This window comes from Aethina tumida, chromosome 2 (assembly GCF_024364675.1).
Source record: "Aethina tumida isolate Nest 87 chromosome 2, icAetTumi1.1, whole genome shotgun sequence".
NCBI lineage: Eukaryota > Metazoa > Arthropoda > Insecta > Coleoptera > Nitidulidae > Aethina > Aethina tumida.
In genome coordinates, this window is record NC_065436.1 from 29,327,958 (window position 1) to 29,350,574 (window position 22,617).

General features: G+C 30.4%; 3 protein-coding genes across 11 annotated transcripts in view; 2 read left to right on the forward strand and 1 right to left on the reverse strand.

The window, feature by feature from the left end:
- The window catches only part of LOC109607387 (WD repeat-containing protein 47), a 72,798-nt gene extending 57,050 nt beyond the window's left edge, over nt 1-15,748 (forward strand). For 8 of the 9 annotated variants that reach the window (XM_049962385.1, XM_049962384.1, XM_049962388.1 and 5 more), the window contains 5 exons: nt 13,782-13,990; nt 14,050-14,315; nt 14,372-14,539; nt 14,598-14,864; nt 14,920-15,748. In XM_049962385.1, the coding sequence (XP_049818342.1) occupies nt 13,782-13,990; nt 14,050-14,315; nt 14,372-14,539; nt 14,598-14,864; nt 14,920-15,065 (1,056 nt within the window). In that variant the 3' untranslated portion in view covers nt 15,066-15,748. Of the gene's footprint in view, nt 1-4,793; nt 5,413-13,781; nt 13,991-14,049; nt 14,316-14,371; nt 14,540-14,597; nt 14,865-14,919 lie in introns of those variants that run through there. The other variant, XM_020023876.2, reaches the window with a different exon arrangement.
- Nucleotides 15,749-17,735: 1,987 nt separating this feature from the next.
- On the forward strand, nt 17,736-19,158 carry LOC109607386 (ZZ-type zinc finger-containing protein 3). The gene has a single exon (XM_020023875.2). It carries the CDS (start codon nt 17,772-17,774, stop codon nt 19,059-19,061), a length of 1,290 nt encoding a protein of 429 aa, XP_019879434.2. The 5' UTR covers nt 17,736-17,771; the 3' UTR covers nt 19,062-19,158.
- On the reverse strand, nt 19,100-21,475 carry LOC109598786 (tyrosine-protein kinase Src64B). Its single transcript, XM_020014707.2, has 5 exons — nt 21,392-21,475; nt 21,167-21,223; nt 20,656-21,040; nt 20,356-20,606; nt 19,100-20,305 (listed from the first exon to the last, which is right to left on the reverse strand). Exons 2-5 carry the CDS (start codon nt 21,201-21,203, stop codon nt 19,389-19,391), a joined length of 1,590 nt encoding a protein of 529 aa, XP_019870266.2. The 5' UTR covers nt 21,204-21,223; nt 21,392-21,475; the 3' UTR covers nt 19,100-19,388.
- Between the last annotated feature and the right edge of the window lie 1,142 nt (nt 21,476-22,617).

Genomic DNA, 22,617 nt, shown 5'->3' on the forward strand with positions numbered 1-22,617 from the left:
GAAATATCAAATATTAAAGAATTATCTGTATACATTTTTATAATATTTTAAAGTTAAGAAGAAAAAAATATGATAGATAATAATTACTAATTTTCCAAAATCCGTAATTTCTGTATTTTAAATATTAAAGAAACAATTTATAATTTTGAGTTTTAAATTTTAAAGTTGTTGACCATCAAGTAATAAATTAAATAAACACAATTTTTCTTATTTATAACAATACATTAAATAATGTGCTTTAAATTATTTTAAGTGTAAATTTTTAAAACTTTTCAAATTATACTTTTTTAGAAGGATTTTGTATTATTAAATTTAATTTTAAAGTATAAAATTTTGAATAAAAACAAAAATTACGTTTATTTATAAATCATATTCTTTACATAATAATTTAGAAGTACAACATAATATTAATTCACCATCTATTGATTCTCTCCATTTTATACGTATTGGATAAATTTATAGATATAAAAAATTAATTCTTGACATTTTTCTAATCAGAACTGATTGAATAAATGCAATTCTAAAATTTTTTATCATCAATTAATATTAAAGGAGTAAAAAGAATAAATTAAATAGACATAGTTTTTCTTATTTATAACAATATATTAAAAAATATTTTTAAAATTATTTTGAGTAATTTTTTAAATTTTTTAAGATCCACAGTTTAAAAATTTCATAATCTTTATATACACTTAAATTTAGTAGTACAACTTAATATTAATTAAATTTGCTTATTATCTGTTGATTTTCTCTATTTTTCTAATCAGAATTGGTTAAAAAATACAATTCTAAAATTTTTGGTCATCAAGTAATATTAAAGGAATAAAAATAATAAATTAAATAAACAAGTTTTTTATAGCAATACATTATATAATTTACATTAAATTACTTTTTTATAATTTCCACAATTTTAGAAATTTCGAAGTATTTCAGATAATATAAAAAAATGTATAATTATAAATTAGTCTATTTCATCTGTCAAAGTTAGTTTTGAGTGTAACAATTTTGAATTAAATACAATCTGATTTTTTCTCCAAATAAAATACATTTTATTCAATATTTAATAAATTCATAACTATTCTAAAAACTAATTTGATTGATTTGAATTAGAAAATATACAATCTTTTCTTGAACTGTAATCATTTATTTGTGTGCGAATTTAAATTCACCTCTTGTGATAGATGTTTAAATCATGAATCCTACTCCATTATCCTTATTACATGTGTTAATTTATCCCGATAATTAACTACCAACGAGCAAACACATTTACGGATAATCACAAGCTCGTTGACTGCTTTAACAAGACTGAAAACAAAGAATGCCCCCGGTGTGTTGGCACGAACGATTACGCACCAATATTCGACTGCCCATCGCTCCTGCATCCGCAAACTACGCTCGCAATTAAGGAAACCGTTTCGCGATGCAAAATCGATGCATGCACAAGAAGCACACCTTGTTTGTGTGCGTGAGCGGCGATGCTTCAAATTAATTTTCCACGTTCATTAGACGCTGGCGCGTCTCTCACGCAATTAACTCGGACTTTCTATTGTCCGTCGTCGAAATTGGACGAAAACAAACATAAAAATTAATTTGGGATTTGATAAATTGACGAGATACGTCGGCGAAACGAGATCGTAAATTGGACGACGTTCTCGGTCTGGTTTTTCGGACTATCGCTTTTTTTCGTGATTGGGGATTGGTCCTGTTTTAATAAATACAACATCTTGCAGACGTCTTCGATAATTTGTTGTCGGTTGCGTTTCCCATAACGTGATATAATTGTGGATCATGAACCACTAAAAAACTTTAACGTTTACGTTGACCCATTTATGATGAATTTTCACAGTTAAGTCAGTCCAGAAAAACCAGATATGTGACAAACGCACACACAACCGACGCTCCAAAGTCAGTTACAACAATAACTATCCGGGTCAGTGTAACATAACTATACTGTTTGTGTGATGCAACCAATTTCCATAAACACATTCATAAAGTGCGTTCGTAACATCCGTGTTCTCACATTGGAGCAGCGGTCCGATGCCGGATTAGTAAACTTTATGTTGGTGTTTTTGTTGAGATGCAAATGTGGTCGATGTTCACGGTCAATTTGCTCACGAGCCGCATTCAATTCGAACACTTTTACGTGCGGCTTATTAAATCGAAACGTTTTTATGGCTGGCAAATTGGAATCGATATTTCAACTAGTTAATGAGTGATTTGGGAATGGTGATGAAAAATTGGTTATTTGTGTCATTAGCAATTGACAGTTCAGCTTTCTATTAGTTAAAACGGGGAAATTCGTTCTGATATTTAAAAAAATACAATTAATTTTAATGTCCGTGAAAATTTCTTCTCGGTAGCAAGATAATTACTTGATCCGTGGCGACACTTTTTAAAACACAACATTTTTATATATAATATATTTTTTTATTAACGTTGGGCATTTTTAAATTAATTCATGATTTAATTTAATTTGGCATTTTTATTAGAAGTATATACATTTTTTAAAATATGTAATTATAGTATATTAAATTTCACATTTGAAAAGAACTTTTTATATTATCATGTATTTAATTTGGCTTCCACAATTTTATACAAGTGAAATTAACAATTTTATTCTTACCAAGAACTTTTTATTATGTGAAAAGTATATTTTCTCTTTGATTTTACAAAATTAAAAATTAAGTATCAGTGATTTTTTAAATATACCAAATTTAAAAAGTGGCTAATATACTGTATATAAAAAGTATATTATAAATGGATTTGACAAACACATATTCCATCGTTTCTAAAATAAATAATTTTTCATTTCTAGTTAATTCTCCATTGTAATTCAAAATTTAAATAAAAAAATTCAGTTTATAAATGTCAAATTTAAAAATCAAAAAAATTAAAAGTAATAAGTAGTGTATTACAAAGAGTAAATTATAATGTATAAATGGGTTTGACATCTACATATTGCATCCTTTTTAAATAATTTGTCATTTCTAGTTAATTCTTCTAATTCAAAATTTAAATAAAAAAATTCAATTTATATCAAATTTAAAAATGGAAAATTTTAAAAGTGACTAATAATTTGACTTGAAAAAAGAAATTTTAATGTTTAAATGGATTTAACAACGACATATTTCATCGCTTTTAATTATTTCTTCATTTCTAGTTAATTCTCCATTATAATTCAAAATGTAAGAGTAAATTTATAAATGCCAAATTTAAAAATCAAAAATTGTGACTAATATTTTGTATATATAACAAATAAATTATAATTTTTAATTGGATTTGACAGCAACATATTTCTTCGTTTTTAGATATTTTTCATTTTTAGTTTATTCTCCCTCATAATTACAAATTTTAAGTGACTAATATTTGAATAAATAAATGAAATTTTAGTCTTTTAATGGTTTTGACAGCTACGTATTTCATGATTTTTAAATATTTTTTCATTTCAAGTTAAGTCTCCATTATAACTCAAAATTTAAATACAAAAATTGTAAAATTATAAAATCAAAATTTTTAAACTACTATTATTGTTCGAATTCGAAACGACATATTTCATTGTTTTTAAATAATTTTTCATATTTAATTAATTGTCCAGTAAAATTCCAAATTTAACAATCAAAAATTTTATGTGACTAATATTTAGAAACAAAAATAAATTTTAGTACTTAATTGGATTTGACACATATTTTGTGTTTTATAAAAAAAATTTTATTTGTAATTATTTACCATTATAATTCAGTATTTAAATAAAAAATGTTTCAATTTATAAACGTCAAATTTAAAATCAAATTATGAAAATTGCTGTAACGCAAATATAAAAACCATAAATTATAATGTTTAAATGGATTTGACAATTACATATTTCAACGTTTTCAAATATATTTTCACTTCAAGTTATTTTTTCAAACTTCAAAATTTAAATAGAAAAATGTATCAAAATAGTGACAACTATTTTAAATATATTATATATAAAACATATTGTTAAATGAATTTGACAACCACATATTTTTATTTATAAATACCAAATTTATAAATCAAAAATTTTATAATGATAAAATAAATTTGACTACATAAAAAAAATAATAATAAATAATTTTCTGCTTTTTTAAATTTTACGGAATTTTTCATCTAATAAATAATTTTACGTGTAAAAAAATTGAAACTTTAAAATTTACATATTTTTTATATTACATTTAATTTTTTTATATTTTAAGACATATTTTATTTACTTTCTCCAAAAACATTGACAAAGTGAGCGTTTCAAAAATTCAGTAAATAATATAAACAACTTTCTTTTTATGGTAATTTTTGTATTATTTTTTATATTAAACAAAAATATATCTGTTTTATTTTTGTAACTTATTGATTTTTTTTCTTATTCTTTCGTTAAAAATTATATCCCATATATATAGAGCAAAATTACTGAATAATTTTATAAAAAATATAGAGATGGAATGAAACAAATTTTGTTTAACAAAATCTATATTTAAAACATGATATAGATGTTTTATAGATAAATAAGTCTATAGTTATTTTTATTTATCATCAAAAAAGTGGGATGTACCGAAAAATCCAAATTTAAGAGAAACAAATAATTATCTAGCCTTTTGTTGCCTTTAACGGCAGCAACAGCAGCGGCAGGAACATCGGAGAGAAACGGCGGCGCTCTTCAGACACCTGGTGGGGTCCGCAAAGTAGGTTGATACGTATCGGTCTGTTGTGCTGGGCTGGCAGACGATGTCCATAAACATCGGCCGACGGTCACCGCCGCGTCTCGCGAACAATCTCCTGCATCCTTTGCGTCTACGTACCGTGTCGTTGTTGTGTCGATCAGTGTGCGTTCGTGCGCCAACCCCATGAGTGACGCGAAATATGGGCGATCTACTGCTGAAACAGAAACCGCCGAGGATACAGCCGCACTGGCAGAGCAACGAAATGTTGTACCGCAAACCCTTTCCGCCCATGTACCAGCACAAGGTAGTGCCGAAAGCCACCTTCAACTTCCGGCCTAGCGAGCCCCGGTGGCGCGAACCCCCCAACTATTATCAGACCCCGGTGATGTACAACAACCCGGTGAAACAGACGCGCGACTATCACTTCATGGCGCCGTATTATAGGAACATGATGCCGCCGCCTCCCAATCCCAACAGACTGTTGATGGTGGATCCGAGGCGTCGGATCAGTGTGAAAAGCAGTGAACCCCCGTGCCAATGTCGCTCCAAGTCGATGGAGGACGTGAGGACAGATGTGGTTGAAGTGACGGCCGATTGGCAGCACGATTACAACGGGAATCGGGTGTCGCCTACTAAAAGTGCTGATAAATTCGGACGGTTCTCCAACAGGAGGTCGATGGAGAACCTGCTAGTCGACACCGACTTTTCACCGTCCTCCAAAAGGAACGGGAGATTTCAGGTACTATGTAAACGGAAAACGGAATGCTGATGCCAAATGGATATTAAACAAACCACTATTTCTCTTCTTTAAATTTGGAATGGCAAAATAAATAAAGTTGATTTGGATGTACCAAACTAGTTGTCTTTGGCTAGTACGAGTATTTCCGGATTAGATTGAGAAAATGTGACTTAAATGTCCGGAGCTCAATTTGTTTAAAACGTTGATTGATTATTATGGTCTTTTGGTAGATTTGTAAAAAGTAAAACAACTTATACTATAAGTTACATTCTCTACAAAAAATATATCTCCCAAAAATGTCTAACTTTTGCTAACGACAATATTAAATATCTCGAAACTTATAAGAAAACTGTCCCACAGATACCTTTTTACGTAAAATAAGGTACTTATCTCACAAGAAATATATTTCCTTAAATTTTCGAGATAACATTAGATAATTAAAATGTCGGGATAAAATTAAGCTTTCCAAAAATATGTAATTTTGTGATATTCTAAATTATCTTTTGATAATGATAATGATAATTCAGTATCTCGAAATTTACAAAAAATATCCTTATATCGGGGGATATATTAAAATAAAAATTAGAAATAATTTAATATATCACAAATTGAATATTTTTAGAAAAAAATAAAGAATTACATAAAATTTTTTAAAAATGAGATATCAAAATTTAGTTTGTATAATGATTTAAAAGGAATGATCTGAGAATACTCAAATCAGTTTTTAGGATACCCTATATATAATTTATTATTATTATTAAAAAATTGCATAAAAACTAATTAATTCGTGTGTTTTAAAAATGTAGGTAAAGTGTAAAAAACTACAAAAAGCACACAGACTAGAAATCCAAAGTAATTAATAAATTCAAGTATAAATGTAGCTATAAATAAATTAAAGACAATAAGTGTCCTAATTATTCAAATATATTCAAATTAATTAAAGAACAACAAAACAGTTATTTACGGAAATACATTTTTTAAATCATCACATTTCCTAAAACATATAAATAACACATAAACGTATAATTATAGAGTGAAAATTTAATTGAAATTCTGTTAGATTACTTTTATTTTAAAACGCATTTATTACGGAAATTCGTACCAAGCCATGTGAATGTTGTTTTATAATAATTTATGTTGTTTTAGTTCCTGAACACATAAATATATTACTTGTATAATAATATGTAACCATTCAAAACATTTAAACCTAGTTATTTTAAATATGTTCATAAAAATTCCATATTCAATAATCGTAAATTTTATTAAATAATGTTTAATGGTTAACCATAAACATTCCAATTTACAAGACTCTTATTTTATTTTTATCCACATTCATATTTATATTTAGCAGTAACTTCCTACATTAAATATTTTTGGTGTTTAACTATTAACTCTATCCATAAATCTGTTTTGATATTTTCTTCTAAATACGGCCAAAAAGTGTGTGATTAATTCTTCTTTTATAGAAAATTTCCGCAATTAATGACTATGTTAACACTACTGTATCTTAATGTGGGAGATTTCAATGAAACGTCAGGAATGAAACCTAGAATGTCCCGGCTACTTTTTAGTGAAAATCTGGAATTTTACTATTTCACATCTGTTACTATAATTCGTAATATCTTTTTCCACATATCGTTAACTAAATGAGTGAATAATTATTCAAATTGCCGCAACTAAAACCTTAAAAATTGTAGGAAAGTTCACATGTAATCTAAAAAGCTTAAATTAATTAGCCGCATCGCAAAATTGGGTGTTTTCCTTTCTTGACGTAACTGTGTCAGTTGAACATACTTCTGTCAATCCGAATTCAAATGTGATTAATTATAAATTAATGCTTAAATAACATTTCAACACATCAATGCTCGCATCTCATGTGATAACTAACAGTAATTAACCATTGTACGATTATATAAGCGAAATATTAATGCTATATCTAATTTAATTGTAACAAACACAAATATTTTCTTATTACAACAATACTTATTAGCAAGTAGAGCGCACAGCAATCAGAAAGCATAAACTAAATAATACATTTATAATTGATTTTAGCAAATCGAAATAACGAATGGGATCCGAAAACACGTTCCAACCAATTTACACGAAAACTCATTTGAATCCGTGGCCAAATCCTGTATTCTATTAAATATTTCAATGATCGGTTGTGCGTAACGTCGACCGTGAAACACGGTGAAAAATTGCTCTAGAAAAGCCCGGTACCGCACGTGTAAACGAAACTCCTTTGTCGTCGCCCCGCAAAGCCACAAAAGGCTTCGTCGCAGTGAAATTCAATTTTACAAAAGCCAAAGAATTATTTGGTACGAGAAAGCGAATTTCTTCGATCGCGTTTATCTGTGGCTGTGCATTATTGGCCGATTTTAACGGTCGGCTTAGTTAAAATCCTTGAAAGGCCGCCAAGTAATTTCTTACAGGAGTTTTATTAACCGGAAAACGAGAAAAATGTGTGCAAGGCAGGCAAGTAAATTATCGTAACGGTCCTCATAAATACTGATTAACTGATTAAATTGAAGATTGTTTTGTCGTGAAATTGTTTATACGCTAATTTTCTACAATTTACATAAACTATAGGTTAATTTAATATGTTAATATTTATAATATACATACATGAAAACTACTATTTTGTGACTTGTTAGTGATACCAGTGGTTATTTGCATATTTTGTTTTATTTTATTCTTACACTAACATAGTGTGGAGTTAAAATATTAACAGTTCAATTTATAAAAAGTGTTTCCAAAACAACTTTTATAATTAATGAATATGAAACAATCTTAAAATTAGGTTAATTGATATTTTATGATAATGTCATTTAAAGTTAAAAGGTTTCTGCTTCATTTAACATTCAAATAAATATGGATTTAATTATGTTTTTAGATGAATATCAGATAATTTATTTTAATTAAAAAATTGTAGACCTTTTCTAGAAGTATTTAATTATTTATGTATTTATTGTATGTAATACAATACACATTTTTCTCTTCAATATTAATTTTTTAACAATCCACTAAAATTTCACAGTAATAATAAATTTACTTAAAAATTACTTATTTTAAGTTAAAATATACATAAAAAATATATAATAAAATATAAGAAAAATAATGATTTTATGAAACTGTATTGTAATATCTTTTTTATTTGAAAAAATCACAAAATAACGCATTTTTAATTAAAATTAATTTATTAAAAATATTCTGAAATTATACAACTTTCGAATATTACATATTTTTATTCAAAATTAAAAAAAATAAATAAAAATAATAATTAATTTGTCTTATTTTATTATTATATTTTGTTTTAAATTATTTAATTTACAATAATTTATGTATTATATTTTGTTTTAATTGTATTAAAATTTGAGGTATAAGTAAATTTACTTACAAATTTTTTCTTATTATTTTGTCAAATTTATTAAGTCAGTATTCAAAAATTAAAATAATAAAATAAATAATTTATTGTTTTACTTCACTATTCAATTGAATTTACTAAAATTTATGTATTAATTTTTTATTTAATTGTAAACAAAATTTAACAGTATAAAATCAAAAAATTAACATCACATATACTCATATATTCAACATAAAATAAAATTTTAATATTGAGTTTACTGACTTTTGTTCAGCCAAATTAAAGTTATACTGTTTTATCTTTTTAATACTGAAATTGATGCTGAAGTGAAATTCAAGTCATGGTTTGAGTTGTCAAAGTTTAACTATAGATTAAAAATTGTTTATTCTTTCTCTGCGTTTTGTAGTTTTTCATTGTTTATTATGCCAATTTGTCTTCAACTATATAACCATTGTCCATTTTTAAAAACGGTACATCATCAAGTCATGCCCCAACAATAATTAGTGACCGATAATGAAGACACAAATATATGTAACAACCACAAGACGTTATGCCATTTGAAACTGGGTTAACGGTCAAGAATTAAAAACATGTTTTTTTCAAAACATCAGGATTGTTTTATCAAACTGTACAAATATTTACAGACGAGTCTATAGTCGAAACATAATAGAGACACCGTAATCAAATTCCAAGCTAACACGGAAGTACTGTTTTCATTGTGGTGCGTTTAATTTACAACAAATGTGTGTGCATTGAGTAATAGACGTATAATAAATATAACAATAATTGGCTGAAGATGAATTATGTCAAATTGTATCATGTAATGGGACATTTTTATATTGAGTACTAATTTTCTTAAATTCAATAACTAAACTACTTTGTAGAATATTATACAACACATATAATTAGAAAAGGATAATCTGATATAACATAAATAAACTGTTTATATAATTTATTGTCTTTCTATAATTGTGGTAATTTATTATCTTAAATTATGTAAAACTCTATTATGTATGAAATACGAGTTGATTATTGGCTTGCATTGTACTACAATTTTTCATCTTGTTTTCAAATTAATACCTGTGTGATTTATTTCATATTAATTGCAAAACTTATTATGTTGCACCTCGCACCATTCTAATATAAGCAATTAACCATTTTTTTAAACTCAGAGTTTCCACTCCAGTCAGCAGATCATCAATTTTTATTATTCATTGTTGCATTCCGGTACGGCCGTACTTGTACATGTGCTTGTAACGTGTCAGAATTTTTATGATTCGATAGTTTCTTTGAACACAAAATAAAAACGTTGGTAATTGAACGGGAAACATTAACGCTAATAATATTTATCGAATCGTTAAGGCAAAGGTGAGCCGGTGCAGCAGTTTGCGTCAATTTATTAATATGCAACGGCCTTAGCATATTAAGTATCCGATAGTATTGTTTAATGAAAAAATGACCACTAACGGGGCCGCACTATTCACGCCTAAGGATCTATTTGTTTGTGATTACTTTGTAACAATAAATTAATAGCCTCTGGTTGCAATAGGTATTTTAATTTTCAATAATGCTAGAGGGGCTCATATCTAATGTCAGGCACTCGATAAATATAGTCATTTGGAGGAAAAAGTGTATTTTATTATTCTACCTTTCTAAGATTTTATGCTGTAACTGAAATTAAATCGAATAAAATGCCACTTAAAAAGTGGTTTTTAAGTGGTAATTTGAATTATTTAAAACATTTAAACTGCAACAAATATATTACTAAATTAAGTTTTAATAACAATATGATGTGTTACATACATCAACAACAGACATTTTAAAGCAGTAATAAAACCAAATTCTTTAGAAAATTAGTAAAACAAAATTAATTATAATTTTAAAAAATGGTATATTAATCGTTAAATTTTTTCAGTAAGTACTCCCTTACCCTATAAACAGCTACACTGTCCTTGACATACCTAAAATTAATGAACATATAAATTTTGTGATCAAAATATTGACCATCTAGAACTGTAAATATTCAAATAATATTACTGGTCAAAATAAAAAATTGAAAATATTTTTAAATCTATTTAATCTAGGGAAGTGTAAATTATCCACTTCAAAAAATGTAGAGTGTAGTTACTGTACATCAATAATAACTAACTTACCCCTTCTTTTCAGTAATTCTGATACCTCATTTACATAATATTTCAATTTTGATGAAAACGTTCACCTTGATCATCATTCTCAATTCATAAATAATGTAGATGAGATCGATAGCACCGATAGCATAGTATTTTAAAAGTAGTAAATTCAAAATTTACATAATTCTCTACTGTCTTGTTTTCAAAAAACCACTAATAATAGCCTTAATTGACAACCAAGATAATGCGTCACCTTCATTCAATTTCTGTACAAATTCGACATCTTTCTGCATCAGGTCGTTCTTCCAATAAATGTTTTTTCATGTTACATCAATGTCATGTCATATCAAGTTTCAGAAAAACAGAGATAAGATATTGAAAGACAGCGATACTAACATCTAAAGATATTGAAGATGATTTAACACCAGTTGCTTTGACAAGAGCTGGATTAGCAACTTTCATGAACTTACTTCAAACTAAATTAGAGGCCATCCACAATCAATTCCGCACCTTCCATTAGTCTCAACAGAAAACAGTAAGGTTGTCCGATGCAGTTGCGCTGCTCCATTTATCCGGAGCCATTATTCGCAATTTCGTCCAATAGATTAATTAACGGGCAGACGGTGAGCACACAGCATCAGTCTCATTTGACTGTGTGTGATGCGTACATCAATAATTCCTCCGTCTAAAGTATAACGGGTTCCTGGTAACGGAAAAGAAATCCGAACGGGCACAAGATCGATCGATTCGTTTGCTGGCCCGTGTTCCGTGCGAATCCGCCAAAAACGAAAGTCCAATTTCGAATGGATGAGTAAGCGTAACTGTACGGGGTTGCGTGTGGAATTTAAATCCGTTTCTGATGTGTGGCGTTCGTTCTGGAAAATCGGATAAAAATCGTTTTCCGTGTGTGCCGTTTCTTTTGCGCGTAAAATCGTCTCGGCCATTTCCATGCCGGTTAATTGCATCCGGACGTCTTGTCCGTTTTCCGTTGTCTTTCACAATTTTTACGTTTGATGGAAGTGAAAACAATGTGCACGGTCGGATCGGTGCGGGACACACGAAAGTGGATTTGTCTGTCCCCGAACGCCTTATGGTGTGCATGCGGTTGTAAATCTGTCGGCCCGCAGGCAACAAAACTTTCCTGGTTTTTACGAAATTTAAATCTAAAATTGAACACCTGTTGTGTTGGTTTTTTGTTGGCTTTTACCATATTCCGGTGCATGGTTGTCGGTAAATTTGATTTTCGTTGTTGTTCATCAAAATTAATTATCCAATAAGTATGTTTAATTGATATTTACAGTCAGTTGCTTCGGCAAATTTAATAACTGGTAATAAAATAAATAAACGGTCTAATCAACATCGGACTAATTGATTGTAACCGAACTGGTGCATAAAATACAAGCTAATGGTTTCAATGCAGTGGCCGCTGATCATCTTCTAATGGATTATTCCAGTTTTCAAAAAATATATTATTTATCGGATAGTCTTCTTTAGAACAATTTCTGTTTAACAAAATATTCAATATTTTATGACATAAAGAAAAGAAGAAAAAAGGGAAGAAGTTAGGTTAGTTAGTTAGTAACCTTAGTTAGGTCTGACAACAAAAATAAATAACAGTCACATGGATTATATGATGAATGAGGTTGAACTTTCCATATAATATTTTGAAGCTTCAATTGAGTCTCTAATGAAGACAGACATGTGACCTTGCGTTATCCTAAAGAAACAAAACGTTTCTTCTATTAACCGAAGAAGCTCGTCTTCGAGTTTTTTATAATCTTGGTAAATTTACAAGCAGTGAAGTTGCCTTGGTCGTTTAACCTGTGTTATAGTTAGTCAATATGTAAAATTGCAAGCGCAGTCCACCATTAAAATCTTTCTTTAGTTAAGACTTCATTTAGGTACTGTTCCTGTGTATATTAAACCAAATTCCATCAATAACAACACTTTAAAGCAGTACTACAAGTAATGTCACCAACTCTTTGGGAAGTTTAAAGAAAATTAATGAACTACTTGTTTCCAATTAGTACTTGATCGATACCCTCTTACTCTATGAATAACTCGTACCCTTCTTGGCATGCTAAAAATTAGCGAATAAATAAATTCTTAATCACTAACTTCTTCTCTTGAAACATTTAAGGGTGGTGGTTTCGAATGTAAATACGCCTTTGGAGACGGTATGTCTTAAGTGAATAAGAGGTTTATCCATTTTTGTAGTAAAATTGTAATAATATAAGTAGAAGTGGCACAGTGGAACAAAAGATAACACCATTTACAAGAACAATGCCTATCTAATAATTCATTTAAAGATCAATGAGTACGATTGAATTCACTGAAGGGAAAGTGACATGCTGATCTTGTCTTTAAACTTGAATTTCGAAAAAAACTGAAATGTCGTAATTACTTTTGTTACTCGTCTCCATTTACGTTCGTTTGATCGTGACTCGTCAAAATTCCATCGTAATTGCCGCCCTATAAATAAGCGTTAACGCAAACATTTATTGTAGACCCCCGGGGTCTTGTGCAACCGGCATTGTCATCGATGCTGCGTTAAGATTTGTTACTTTAGATTTTGAAAGCGTTGCAATTGTTGATGTGTTAGTTACACTTTGTCAGATCTGTTGGGTGTGCAATTATTATTAATTTTATTGTTATTTTTTTCCTTGCCAATAGTACGCGATAACTATGTTATTAGAAGCGTGGATAAAACGTTGCGACAGAAATTAAACTGAATGTTTTTATAATACTGAATGTTTTCTCCAGGAAATTGAAGTGTATATACATAAAATGACTTTCATAACACCGTTTCTTGTGTTGATACAAAAATCGAAAGTTCAAGTATTCATCTATTTACAACGAATCTTTTATTTTTTCAGCCCACCCCCCGAAGCACGTCGTCGGGCGTCGACTTGGACAACAGCGACGGTAGCAACGGAGGCAGGCCGAAGTTCGTCGCCGTCACAACGTTGGAAGATGTGCAGGCGGTACGATGCGCCGAATTCCATCCGGGTGGCCAGCTCTACGCCGTCGGCTCGAACTCCAAAACGCTACGTATCTGCTCCTACCCCAAACTCAACGACCTCAGGTAAACTTGTCACTGCTGGAGTCTGAAAGTGATCTAATTGAATTTGATTGATTTTTCAGAGAGGACCATCAAACGTACCAACCGATGGTCTTGTTCAAACGCACGAAACACCACAAGGGTTCGATATATTGTTTGGCGTGGTCGCCTGTCGGTGACCTGATGGCCACCGGTTCCAACGACAAAACGGTGAAGCTGATGCGTTTCAACGCTGACACCTCCAACCTGGAAGGCGACGAAATTGAACTTACCATGCATGACGGCACCATCCGCGATCTGTGCTTCCTCGAGGACACATCGAATAAATCCAGCTTGCTGATCAGTGGAGGTAAGATGATTTCTTACATAATAGTGAATAAGATTTTAATGTTGGTTTTGTTTCAGGCGCAGGTGATTGTAAGATATACGTAACGGATTGTGCGACAGGAACGCCTTTCCAAGCGCTCAGTGGACACACTGGACACATCTTATCCTTGTACACGTGGGGTGGTGCAATGTTTGTCAGCGGGTCACACGATAAAACTGTGAGATTCTGGGATCTAAGGACAAGAGGTAAGTTCAATTAAACAGAATTAGTAAATTCGTTTTATTAAATGACGTTTCATTTTAGGATGTGTGAACATGGTGACACCACAAACTGTACCGGGCACAAAGCAAGGATCACCAGTGGCGAGTCTGTGCGTCGATCCCTCGGGTCGATTGCTCGTGTCCGGCCACGAAGACAGTTCTTGCGTACTGTACGACATCCGGGGCGGCAGGAACGTGCAATGTTTCAAGCCTCACAGTTCGGATGTGCGTTCCATTCGGTTTTCGCCGTCCGCCTATTACCTGTTGTCCGCCGGCTACGATAATAAACTTGTGCTCACCGATTTACAAGGTACGTAATTAGTAATTCCAGTCTGGAACAAATCTAAGTTTTATCTTTGTTGCAGGCGATTTAACTTTACCACTTCCAAGTGTGGTTGTGGCCCAACACACTGACAAAGCAATATCAGGACGCTGGCATCCTTCAGAGTTTTCGTTTTTATCAACGTCCGCCGACAAAACGGCCACACTTTGGGCCTTGCCGCCGATTTAAGAAGAAATTTTCCGCTTATATTCAATAAGTCTGAACTAACCAATAATCATTTCGAACAAACATTACTTTTGCACATAATATACTTAACGTAATGTTTACTGATTTACCGTTTATTTTGTCTCGATGACATGTTAGTTATTTTTATTGGAAACTAAAATAACTAGTTTTTGTTATAGAACGTATTTTAATATGTTAGGATTGTTTTCCAGGACTGTATCCATCTGTTTTTGGAGTGATATGACTATATGTATAGTTAGTTATTTGGTATTTCAGCAGTTTCATGAAATTAAACCAAAATTTCCAATTAGTTGGAATAATGTATCAATATTTGAAGCTCAGATAAAATAGGGGTTGTTGACAAAATTTGACCAAGAAATGGTTTTGTTCATAAGAAGAACAGTTATAGTTTGCACAACAATTTTTTGGCTGTATTCCACGTTATCAGAAAGTCTGTTTTTTTCGTATTATCGCCTTGTTAGTGTTTACTGAAAATTAATATATAAATCTAATGTAATAACTGTATATATCTAAACTTATTTTTAAAAGCTTTGTATAAAAATATAAAACAACTAATGTATGCTGTTTATGTTATTAATGTTACAAAAAATGATATGTATATGTATCTTAACTTTAATATTTATGTGCGTTTTATAATTTCGAATTAAATAAAGTTATACTTAGAATGTGTTAATTTTTTTACCTTTAATTACACTAATTTAAAAAACTTCAATTATAATTGCTTTTATATAATACAGACTATTATCATAAAATTGTCACACAATTTAGATGTTGTAGTAAGGGCTAAAACCTTCTACCGCATTGTAAAGCACTGCGCGTCTTTTGAACTGAATTATTTAAATTTAATAACATGAATCTAGAATTTATTTGTTCACTAATGCCAAGAAAAGTGGAAGTTGTTCATAAAACAATAACGGCCGTACGACGAAGTAGAGTTTAAAAAATGTAGCGGTTAATAATCTCTTATTTTAGTTAATTTTTAAGGAATTTGGTGATATTGGAGTTATTTCGGGTTCTGATGTTGATGCAATTTTGTTTAATTTATGCCTTGTGAGTGTATAGTATTTATTAAAACATTGGTAAAGTTGCAGAATCGGTCACTCTAAGGAACATTATCTAGCGCATGCGTCGTGAGGCGCTGATTTCGCGCTTCTTGAACATTTTGAAGTGCAGTGTTGTCGGTTTGCAACGGTCAAAATATTCGAATCATTTTTTATGGTTGAATTATTGTTGTGTTGTTGAGTATGTATTATACTTTTTATTTTTTTGGTAAGTATATTATTTCTTCTGATTTGATGATTATTGCTCATTATTAAAATATTATACTTATGGCGTTTTTAAAAACAATATATTATTCCTATTCTTCTGCTAATTACTTTCTTAATTTATTTGTATGCTCATTTAATATATTTTACTTCATAGATCTTTCTCATTTTTAAAATATTATACTTTTATTCCTTTAGTAAGATTATTTTTAATTTGTTAGCAGTCATATTTTAAGTTATCTTACTTTATAGATTATTTGTGTGCTGCATTTATTATTTTTTTTGTACAATCTTAATTTATTGATACGGGTCGTTAATTAATTAATATATTTTACTATATAGATAATTGTATTGTATTTAATTAAAAATGTTTTTAATTTTTATTATTTTTTAATTTATTCCAATTTATTAATAAATTTATACTATATTTGCATTGAACAATTTTTTTCGAGTTACATAGACCATGACTGTTCCTCGGAAGATCTGTTTCCATCGTACCTCCACGAATTCATATGGAGAAATAAATTTAAAAATCATAATATCTTTATGAGCATTTTAAATTGTATTAGGGAGCAATATCCAGTGGAATAGATTTTTTTGTTTTAATTGATTTTGTTTTTTATTATAAAATATATAAATATATCTTTTTTGTTAATTTTATATTAATGTTGTAAATTTACCTAATTTACCTTTGAAAATTTACCTAATTATTTAATAAAGAACTTTTAATTAGATAGTTAAACTACCAAAGAAATATAGAATAAATAAAAAATGAATATACTAATTAATAAAGTGATTTGAATTTTATCTCTTTTCGAATTCAACCACATAAATAATATAAGTCATACATAAAAAACATAATAAATTACATATATATTTTTCTAAAAATCATTTCTCTACATATTTCGTTAAAAATGAAATCTGGCAACTATGCTGTCTAAAATCTCCGAAACAGACGATTTCAAATCCAGTTGACGCATGCGCTACAAATATTCCTTAGAGTGACCGATTCTGCAACTTTACCAAAACATTTTTTTTAATTTTAATCACATATTTCATGAGGGTCTATTATTTAAGCCTGTCTTGTATATAGTCTGTCGCATATTTAGTAGTTATTAATTGTTGCTTGAAAAAAAACTAAACAATACTTCTTTTTTTATTTATTTAAATAATGTGGAGGATGTGGTTATGTAGGATATCATTGCTAGATTTTTACCAAGAAAAACAAAAGGAAATAAGAAAAGTGTGGTGTAAAACTTAAAACAAATAATTCTAATAAATTTATAATAATAAACTTTTCTTGTATGGAATATGCTATATTATAGGCAACCCAATTTACTGTCAGTAACCCTGATTTGACATGTCACATATTTTTGGAGGTTAGTGTACTGTCAGTCTCACGTGTTCTCCGTCGTTTGTCAATATGAACGATTCTTTCGGACTTCACACTGAAGACGACCTTTTCTACTTCGAGTCCGACCATTTAGCCATTCGCGGCAATAAAGATTACAGTGAAGTATTAAAAACTGTAGTGTTACTTACTGTGCAAAGAGAACAAGCAATAAAAGACTACAGAACAGTATGTCAGATCAAAAAAGAAGCATTGGAAGATCCACTGGCACTTTTAGAGAAGATAAAACAGAAGGAAGATTTAGGAATACCGCTTATTTTGGATGTACCAAAAATTCCAAAGGTTGACTTCCAGAATTTCAGCGTTAAATTTCCGGAAAGTGAGCTAAATTTGATTTACTCTGATAATAATTGTGAAGTTCAAGAATCTGAGAGCGTGAATTCGAAGAAAAGCAACCAATGGACCGTGGAGGAACAGAAGCGCCTTGAAGAACTACTGGTAATTTATCCACCTGAGCCAATAGAAGCCCAAAGATTCAAAAAAATTGCCAAAGCTCTTGGCACAAGAACTGTAAAACAAGTGAACAGCAGAGTGCAGAAATACTTTTTAAAGTTGTACAAAGCTGGCCTCCCAATACCAGGCAGGTTGCCCAAAAACTGTGAAAAATATAAAAAGGCTCTTCCACACAAGCACCAAAGAAATAATCATTATTTCCTAAAGCCCACCACCTTTTTCCCAGAGCTGTCTGTACCTGTGACACTAAATGAAGAGGACAATATTCCAGGACCAAGCTCAAGACAAGCTACAACATCCAGTTCATCAAACTATTTGATTCCCTCCACATACCATCAGCCCACAAACCAACCAGTCAATGAAAAAAGTGAAGCTGAAATGAAACTTGAACTACTGAAAAGAGTCAAAGAGGAAAAAATGAAAGAAAAGGAATACTCCCCATTTTTCCATACTGGACACACATGTGATTTTTGTAATGAAACACCTATAGTAGGTTCAAGATGGCACTGTGTAACCTGCTCGATGGATTCAGTAGATTTTTGCACTGACTGCATGATCTCTCAGATGTATTCTGATAATCCTCATCCAATATCCCACAACTTTTACATCTACACTGATGACACAGAATCTCAGCCAGACAGTGACAATGAACTTAACTCTGGGACTTGTGTAAGTGAGACTGGCAGTGAAGTATATTACAAAAACTTGTCGAATGACAGTAAACCTAGTGAGTTTGACAAAACAAGTGATATGGAGTTGGAAGCCAGTGATATGGAATTAGATGATGATACTACTAATTTGTCTTACAAATATTTACATACAAGTTTGATGTTCCATGAAAATGATTGATTTGTTACAAAACTATACTTTTAATTAAATTAAATATGTTCAAATTTGTAAAATGCCTTTTATTAACTGTTTAATAAATAGTTATATACATAAATTATATGTTGGACAAGTTTTTTCTCTTGACGACATTGAATATGAATGAGGAAATGAGATTATTTGTGATGATATATCTTTCCTGTTGAGACAACAATTTATTGTTTGTTTCTAAAATTAGAGTGTTTTTATTGTACTTGCAAAATTTTTGTTGTTTATGCAGTAATTTTGCAACTTAATTTCAATTTAGCAATAATTGCTTTATTTTTTCGATTTCGTTCCTATAATTCTCAATTAGATGACCTCCCGATAGTGCATTTCCGATGATACGTTATAGAATTCGAAATACTCGGTAAGATGTTCAAACGTAGGTCTTCTCTCAGGTTCTGCATCCCAACAGTTCAACATCTTCTCATAAATATCATCTGGTAAATTGTACCCAATAGGTTTCGGCATCCTGTAACCGTTATTTAATTTTTGGATGATATCCATTGCCATCATTTTACCATAAGGCGGCTGCCCGTACGTGAATATTTCCATCAAGAGGATGCCATAGGACCAGACATCAGATTTGACTGAGAACTTGCCGTATAAAATCGCCTCAATTGCAGTCCACTTCACTGGTAATTTGACTTTTGAGGTAGAACAATACTGGCCTTCGTTGATTAATCTGGCCAAACCAAAATCTCCAATTTTGGCAACGTTGTTATCACCCAATAACACATTTCTTGCAGCTAAATCGCGGTGAATGAGGTTTAAGCTTTCCATATGTTTCATGCCAGAAGCAACTTGAAAACAGATGTAAATCAAGTCGGCTAATTTAATACTTGTTTCCTTGTTCGATTTCAACCAAGTTAGTAGACAACCTTTCGACATATATTCCTGAACTATGTAAATCGGTCCATCCTTAGTGCACACACCAAACAGGGCGACGATCTTCGGATGTTTGAACTGTCGCATAAGTGCTGCCTCCGCCATGAATTCTTCAGTAGTCGCGGAACTGGTGTTGCGCATGGTTTTCACCGCAACTTGAACTTTTCTCCATTGTCCTAGGTATACTTCGCCAAAATTACCTTTTCCCAACAGTTTTTTTAAAACAATTTCCTCTCGTTTTATTTCCCAATTGTCCCTATTTGATGGTCCCAAATCCCATAAAATTGGTTCTACTTTCTTGCACGGTTGTAACAGCGATAACCTTCCCAGATTGTTCTCTAAAATATGAGGTCTTTTAGGTCTTAATAATATTAGATGGTTTACTCACCTCTATAGTTCTGAATTAAACTTTGAAGAGTATTAAAATTGACGTCTTTAACAACCGAAAATGTTCCATTATTAAATTTGATTTTGTAATGTTTGACGTGGGCTCCCCTATGACTATCATCGTCTCTAATTGACAATGAATAACCATTCGGATCATGTTCAGATTTCCTAACCAGAAAGGTGCCTGGTCCGACCGACTTGTCTAGCAGATAAGTTTCAGCTTCCACGCGGGATGTTTCTCCAAAAAACCATCTGAAATCAAAATATTCATCAACAAGTTGTACATCTACTAAATCCTTACTCTTCACTCTCAATGGCATGGACATTGGCCACATAGTTTCCAGGAATGTATCCTTCTTTTAATGAGATTAAATGTCTGACTAAAAACCAATCCTCTGAGTCTTCAAGTACCAACATTTGGTCACCTCTTTTAAATGATATATCCATATGATCCTTAGCCTCATAATCGTACAATCCTACCACGGTTCGTTTCGGAGACGTATTGTTTACTTCAGATGTTGATGCTGATTTTTTGTTCGTTGGATATAATGACGGGGAACTCTGATTTGTTACATGTTTGTTTCTGTCTATGGTTGCATTTAGAAGCCTTTTATCTTCGTCAGTTTGATTGTCCAATCCGGCATCTAAAGTGTTTTTTTCAATATGGTGAAGGATTTGAATAGATGCTAAAATGTTTATGTCCAATGTGAAATATGTACTCAGAGTATATTATTATTATTTAAATTAATCATATTGTTAGTAAAAAATAATACCTGGAATGGAGATGTATATAAGATAAAATTAACACTTACGTGCTCGTCGATTATTTTTACAACAACAACTTCCCATATTGCCGTAAACGTGAATTACTAAAATATATTGTTTTAATGAAATCGTCACACTAATTCATTACAACATAGATTGCAAAATATAATAATAAAGGGGAAAAACTAGTAATATATGTTACTTGTACTTTCCGTTTAAATTTTAGATTGACCAAAGATTAAATTCTCTTGTCTGTGTTGGACAATACCTACCAGATTATCCAAGAGGATCGTTGAAAAATATATGCACTTCACATTATATCACATTTAATTTAATATTTTCCTGTAGTTTAATGACAGAATTGATAAGCGACGTGGTTGATAATGTGCACCAATCGGTTTCTGGATGTGACTAACATTAAATTCTGATAATATATATTACAATACATTTGTAATAGGAAGTGCTTTCGAGTTTTTTACTTCTTTTTTAGTTGTAAATGATAAGATTAGTGAAAATATATTCATGTAATCTTATCAAAATATATCAAGTAAATATCATTAAAATAAGTTACACAAAAACTCAGTATGTTGATATCTTATTAATTCTGGTGCTGTAGCACGGTTTAGTAAATCCATCTATTATTATAAGATGTTTGTTACAACAAACTAATGTACTGCATTCGGTAGTTTGAAGAACAACGGCTGTATTCTTCTCATTATCGAAAAGCCCGTAGTTCTGAGCCCGTCGTGAACAAGATCACATTTTTTCCACACTCATCCCACATGTTTGGGTTGATAAAGACCGTATTTCAAGAAGAATCACGCTCTACTAAGTGTTCTGTTATACTTTTCTTCCTTGTAATTTGACTGAGGAACCACCTTACGTGTTCCTCGATGATATTCCAGTGGACAAAAGACGTGATCTTTGGTATATGCATCACAGTGCTTCTCTTAATTCTAGTTGGCAATGTCATCAGTATCTCTTCAAAAATTTTCCAAATTTAGACATTAATCCATTAGATTTTAGAGTGTGCCAAATGAGGGAGAGGTCAGTCTGTTAGTCAATAACAAGCAAGGACTGGACCAAATAGTATTATTACTACAAAAATGAATAAATGTATGTATTGGATGTCTTTTTAATAATGAAATTTATATTTATCAGAGTAATAAAAAGATATAGTATATAGTTGTATATTTTTTGTATTGTTGAAAATCAGTTTTTTCAAATATTCAATATTTAGTAGCAGAGAAAAGAGGAGAAAAAAGGGGAACCTTCAGAATCTACACTACTGTATTATGAATATATATATATATATATATATATATATATATATATATATATATATATATATATATATATAACCTTCAGAATCTACACTACTGTATTATGAATATATATATATATATATATATATATATATATATATATATATATATATATATATTATATTGAATTGTAATCACCATTGTTTTTGAAATTTAAATTTGAGACACTTGAG